This window comes from Chelonoidis abingdonii, chromosome 11 (assembly GCF_003597395.2).
Source record: "Chelonoidis abingdonii isolate Lonesome George chromosome 11, CheloAbing_2.0, whole genome shotgun sequence".
NCBI classification, from domain to species: Eukaryota; Metazoa; Chordata; order Testudines; family Testudinidae; genus Chelonoidis; species Chelonoidis abingdonii.
This window is the reverse complement of record NC_133779.1, coordinates 57,276,886-57,282,846: the sequence shown is the minus strand read 5'-3', so window position 1 is coordinate 57,282,846 and position 5,961 is coordinate 57,276,886. Positions and strand designations below refer to the sequence as shown.

Here is a 5,961-nt window from a genome sequence, read left to right as displayed (position 1 = left end):
TTTGGGGAGACCAGAGGGGGCCAAAACCCTGGAATTTTTGGATGGTGGCAGCGACATCAAAGCTAAGCTGGTAATTAAGCTTAGAAGGGTTCATGCTAGGCACCCAGATTTCTGGACGCTAAGGTCCAGATTTGGGAGTTAGGCTTATGATAACTCTACCAATAGAGAACGGAGTCCATTAATATGACAGACCTAGGTTTCATTTTTTCCATCTTCATTTCCTGGATTTTGATTTTTGTTTATGGTTCTCATTCTGTTCAGATGTCAATTCCATAGCCTGTCATCATGATTTGTCATTGTTGTCCTCCTTCTTGACTGTGGTTGGTCATCACCTTCTCCTGTTATCTTTTCCTTCTTTGTTTGGTAATCATGCTTATCCCTTATACGTTCCCCTTTACTGTGCCTGCCTTGTCTATTTAAATGTTAAGGTCTTTGGGGCGTGGGCTCTCTCACTGTATTTTTGTACAGTTTCTGGCTCAATGAGGCCTCATTCTTGACTGGCCCCTAGGCACTACCATAATAAATACAAAATAATTGTCCTTGTTTCTTGAGTCATGTCCATTGTCTTTTGTCTTTTCCTTCTTTCTTGGATCACCACTGACATCCTTTGTCTTGTCCTTCTTTCTGTGGGAGCCATTATCATTCTTTAATTGCTTGTTTCCTTGATTTTCACAGTCCATCCTTTGTCTTTTCTTCTTTCTTTGATTGGTATCCTCTTTGGTTGACATTATTATCATTTAAAGTTTCTGTGTTTCTTTGATCCTCACCATTGTCCTGCATCTTCTCCTTGTTTCTTGGGTCATTGCCTTTGTCTTTCTGTTCTTTATTTGGTCATTATCATCGTCCTTTGTCTTTCCCTATCTGGCCTTTTGTCTTCTCTTGGTGAGTGTTTCCTTAGGCTTCTAACACTGTTGCTGTTGATCTTTAGAGGCTAATACCTGACCTAACAGAAAGTTTTAGATAGTTGTTAATTTTGGAATTTCCCTCAGTCCAGGGAGAATGTCATCTCCAGTGACTGCTCAGAGAAATGCACTTGCCACCCATCAGGCGGGCTCATCTGTGAGAAAAACAGCTGCCCCACTGGAGAGATCTGCATGCTCAGGGATGGAATGCATGGATGCGTGAAGCAGGAAGGCCAGTGCATGGTCTCTCCGGGTGCTTACCTCACCACCTTTGATGGTGCCAAGGGGAAATTCCTCTACAGCGGGATGTACAAAGTGGCCTCGCTCTGTGACGAGAGCTCTCCTGCTTGGTTCAAGGTGGTGGTAGACATCTGCAAATGCACCAATGACGGAATACCAGCTTGTGCGGCCATCTTTGTTTTTTTCCGAGAAGCTCTTGTCACTGTGAACAATAACATGGAGACCTGGGTAAGAGGGGGTTGGGTTGAAACATGCTGAACCAAGGGGGCATAAGCTTCCTGCATCAGTTGGAGCCCAAGTGAAAAATCCTTCACTCTGATTTGGTGTCTCCAAGGTCTTGATAAATATTAGTGAATTAATCCCCATAACCCCTAACTGGGACTAAAGTAAGGGGCAGGAGGGGGAAAATATCAGAACTTGTTGGGAATTTTCAGACAAAACTTTTTTTTCATCAGGAAATATCAATTTGTGAAAACTTAATCTGTTTGGGAGAATCAAATACTGTTGAAAAATTCACAAAGAAATTGTTGAAATGTCCCATTTTGACCTTTTCTAAATGACAAGTTTTGGTTTTCAGTTCAAAACAACTTCTCATTTAGAAATGTTAATTTATAAAAACATAAAATGTAAAAAAATGTAAAACTCGAAATCAAAATGAATCATTTCAAAGGGTATGTCTACACTACAGGATTATTCCGATGTTACAGAAACCGATTTTTGGAAACAGATTGTATAAAGTCGAGTGCACGCAGCCACACTACGCACATTAATTTGGCAGTGTGTGTCCATGTACCGAGGCTAGCGTCCACTTCCGGAGCGTTGCACTGTGGGTAGCTATCCCATAGTTCCCGCAGTCTCCCCCACCCATTGGAATTCTCAGAGAGAGATAATCGTCCTTCTGTGAAAGACGTAATGGCAGACAATCATTTGTGCACCTGTTTTCCTGGATTTTCCGACAGACGCCTACACGGCGAACATGGAGCCCGTTCTTTATTTTCACTGTTCACATATGTCTATGGATGTTTGCTACAGACGGTACTGTCAGCATCTTGCTTTGAAGTTAGAAGCGGTTACTTCAGCTTAGCTTCGTTGCTGCTTTGCAAGTTGACAATGAAGACGGTTTTAAACAAGTCATATGTCCGTATGCTGGCTGTCATGGGGCTCCGTGGCCGGCCTCAGTCAGGTCAGCCGGGGTGGCCCTGGAAAAATGGGAAAGATGATCACAGGTCATTCTCTCCTTTAAGTTTTGTCTATGGAAGTCATCTGCTAGAATATCAGGCAAGCCTACTAAAGAACGCAGAGAGGCAAAAGCGCTCGGGTTCAGAGCCCCAACATCCCACAGAAGAATGAGACTGCGTGCAGTCCTAGGGTCTGCCTGCCAACAATGCCACCTGTTGCTTCCCTCCTGCCTAACGCCTTCTGGGGCTCTGTGGCAGTTATGCCGCCCCATTTGTGTGATGGAAGATAATAAAGAATGCTGAATAAGAAACAACACCGTGACTTTATTGTCTCTGCCAGAGCAGATCAAGGGGGAGGGGAAGAGCAGCCTCCATGCTGACCAGCGATCATTCCAGGCAGGAGTGAATCTCACATTGACAACCTTATAAGAAGAGAATGATTGGAGTCAATTCCTATTTGTTGCCCAGGCGCCCCGGCAACCCCTCACGAGCCAAGCCAGAAGCAATCATTGGACGAGACGGATTATTATCATACGGCACAATTCTGCCCGTCCGCAAGGGAAGGAAAGGAAAGGGGATGCTGCTGTGTAACACTGCAGCACACGCGTCTGACAGCAGCATCAGTAGAATACGATGACATTGAAAAAGGCGAGCAAGGATTTTTTCCCTTGATCTCACGGAGGAGAGGCGGGGGCGCGACAATATACCTGAACCACCCCACGACAATGTTTTTGACCCGTCAGGCTTGGGAGCTCAGCAAGATTCAAATGGTTTTTCGGAGCAGTGCGGGACCGTTGGGTAGCTACAGTCGTATGCCTAGAGAATCTTACCCCAGTGTCCATCAATCCCAACTTCTTCTTAGACGCTATACATAGCTTTCCAGTCTTATCCCACAGACTGCAATAAGAATGGCTGGCCCATCCCTAGTCCGCTTTACAAACTAATTCTGCTCACTGTTAAAATCTGTGCCTTATTTCCTAGCCTAAATTGTCTCTTCAGGTCTAACCCCTGATCTCATTCTGCTTTCTACTGGATCAAAAGCTCCTCTCTAGTCAGAAATCTCCTCCTTCAGAGGAGTCCTTACAAACATGGTAATCACCTTTTAGCCTTTGTTGGAAAAGTGAGATAGATTACACTCCTTTAGTCTCTCGCTCATAGGAATTATAGACATGTGGCGTGATAGCAGGGACTGCGGACATGACTCAGGAGTTCTGTCCAGTTCCTGTGTCCCTAGATACGATGGATATGTCAAATAAGCTGAAGGACATGTGAACATTACAAATTTCTCCCGTATAGTCTGATTTTATCCTACAATGAAGGAGAGTTTGTTGATGTGCTTGCTAATAATAAATAATCTGCGATCAGTGGCTCTCCTACAAATACATTGACTTGATAAAAATCACAAAACATTATTTTGTTTCAAAAAAATTCTGTAATTTTTCAAAGAAAAAATCATTGTTAAATGTTCATTTCAAAGCAAACGTTTTTCTGTTTGGTTTTACTCCTCCCTTTTTTCCATTTTGCCAGGTCGAGAAAAGGAAAAGAAAGGGGTAAATAACGAAATCGGGGGAAATGGCCTCCAAACAAAATAACCTTTTAACATTTTCGGTCAATTAGTTCAACATTTTCCTAAACTACCAAACAATTTTGACCAAGCAAAAATTTCCACGGAAAATTTCTAGTTGGTGAAAAAGACATTTTATTAAATGGGTTGGCTCTATTCTCCCTTTTAGTCCCTTCAAGATCAATTCCACCTTCTGCTCAGCCTCTGGACCCCATGCATTAAGCATTATAAAAACCTAGGAAATTAAATCACAGAAACATTATTGTAAAGCAATTGAGTTGAAGAAACCAGCCCAGTTAAACCATCAGATTTACAGAGCTGATGCCATATGATTAGAAGAGACAGTCACTTGACCAGCCAGAGAAGCAATCTTGCACTTTGTGGTCATCACTGTGACAGAATCAAAAAAGACAGAAAGCCCCATTGAATCCCATTACTCAGCCTGCTAGTCCCAGGACAGGATATTGTCCCTACACTCAGCTAGTACCCAGGGTTCAGACAACCAGTCCACTCGTATCCAACTACATCATTCATTGCTGGGCTGACGAACCAAGCCACTATCTGCAGAGCCACTCACCCAATCCTTAAAACGTCTCTGGCCTTCAGGCGTCGATGACCTCGCGCGGATGTTCCCACGATTTGCCGCTGCGGCAGCATTGAGGTCATCGGTAGATTCACCATTGAATTCCCGCAGCGGTGCACACAGCTGTTCAGCACAAGCTTCGCCCACCCTTCAGCGTTTCACCTCCCCACTGGCTGAACAGAACGCGGTATCCCCGATGTCTGATACCACGCCTGCCACTCTTGAACTTGATCACAGAACAGCTGGAGACTTCCCGGGACTGCACTGAGAGCCATTTCACCTTTGGAAAGCCAATGGGGAGTCAGAGAGCAGCAGGACTGTGGGGATCAGGTGAGATGGAGCAGGTACTGGCAGCAAGTTCATGGCCCCGTTAAAGTCAAATGGGGTCTATAATAACATCTAATGATGCAGCTGCTGGGGACTCCAGGGCTACGATCCTGGTTTCTGGAAGGGGGTCTGGTTTAGACAAGAGAGCTTGTAGTCAGGACTCCTAGCTCTATTCCCAACTGCTGCAGGTGACTCCCTATTGACCTTAGGCAGACATTTTGATCAGTTATGCCTGAGTTTCTGGGAAATACTAAGGCCTGTCCCATCAATGGTCAACAGTTGAAACCATAGTGGGAATCTTCAGTCACCGAAGCAATAGAGGGTACTTTCTACCGGGACTACAGATAATTAGGGCCCTGTCCCTTTTTTCAGCAGCATGGATCCTCTATTTTTCTGGCTGAAGGGAAAAGTTGTTTTCCTCCCATGAAATAATGAGATGTTGTTACCATTTTTTTGCCATTTCCAAAATGGAGGAAAGCAAAAATGTTGGAAAAAACCTGTTAATCTGAAAATTGTTTTGGATCAGATCAAGTGACATGTTTCATTTCCATACTTTGGCTGGTCTACAACTACTAGCTTATCTTGATTTAGCAGCATTAACCAAATTAACCCTGCCCCATCCACACAATAAGCCCTTATTTCAATATAAAGGGCTGCTTAATATCGATATTGTACTCCTCCCGTTATTAGGAGAGTAGCGCTCAATCAGTATTGTCGTTTTGACTTAGGGTGATTGTGACCTCAATTCCGTGTTAGTGCCTCTGGGAAGCTATCCCAACAGTGTCACCATTGTTCCACCTCTGACAGCAATCTGACTCGATGCACTGCCAGATTAATAGGAAAACCCTTGCACTTTTGAATTTCATTTCCTGTTTGCCCAGCGTGAGAGCTGATCACACAGGTGATTATTCAGTTCCAGAATCAAAAACGAGCTCCGCATGGACCATACGGGAGTTTACTGAAATCTGATTCTCTGTTTATGGGACGTATAATCTTTCTATCAGAACTCCATTCAAAGGCGAAAGTGCCAAAACATTTGAAAAAATCTCCGAGTCCATGTATGACGACGGCCACAACAGGAGTCAACACAGTCTGGCAGTGGAAACTTAAGGAGCTGAACAAGCCATACAGAGAAGCCAAAGAAATCAAATGGCACCGTGGAGGAAA

The 5,961-nt window shown here is 44.0% G+C and overlaps 1 protein-coding gene across 1 annotated transcript in view; it reads left to right on the top strand.

Annotated features, from left to right (window-relative positions):
• Positions 1 to 5,961, top strand: part of LOC116833436 (IgGFc-binding protein-like) — a 34,876-nt gene that overhangs the window by 18,722 nt on the left and 10,193 nt on the right. Inside the window, exon 11 of the mRNA XM_032795002.2 lies at positions 990 to 1,370. Within this exon, the coding sequence (XP_032650893.1) occupies positions 990 to 1,370 (381 nt within the window). The remainder of the gene's footprint in view (positions 1 to 989; positions 1,371 to 5,961) is intronic.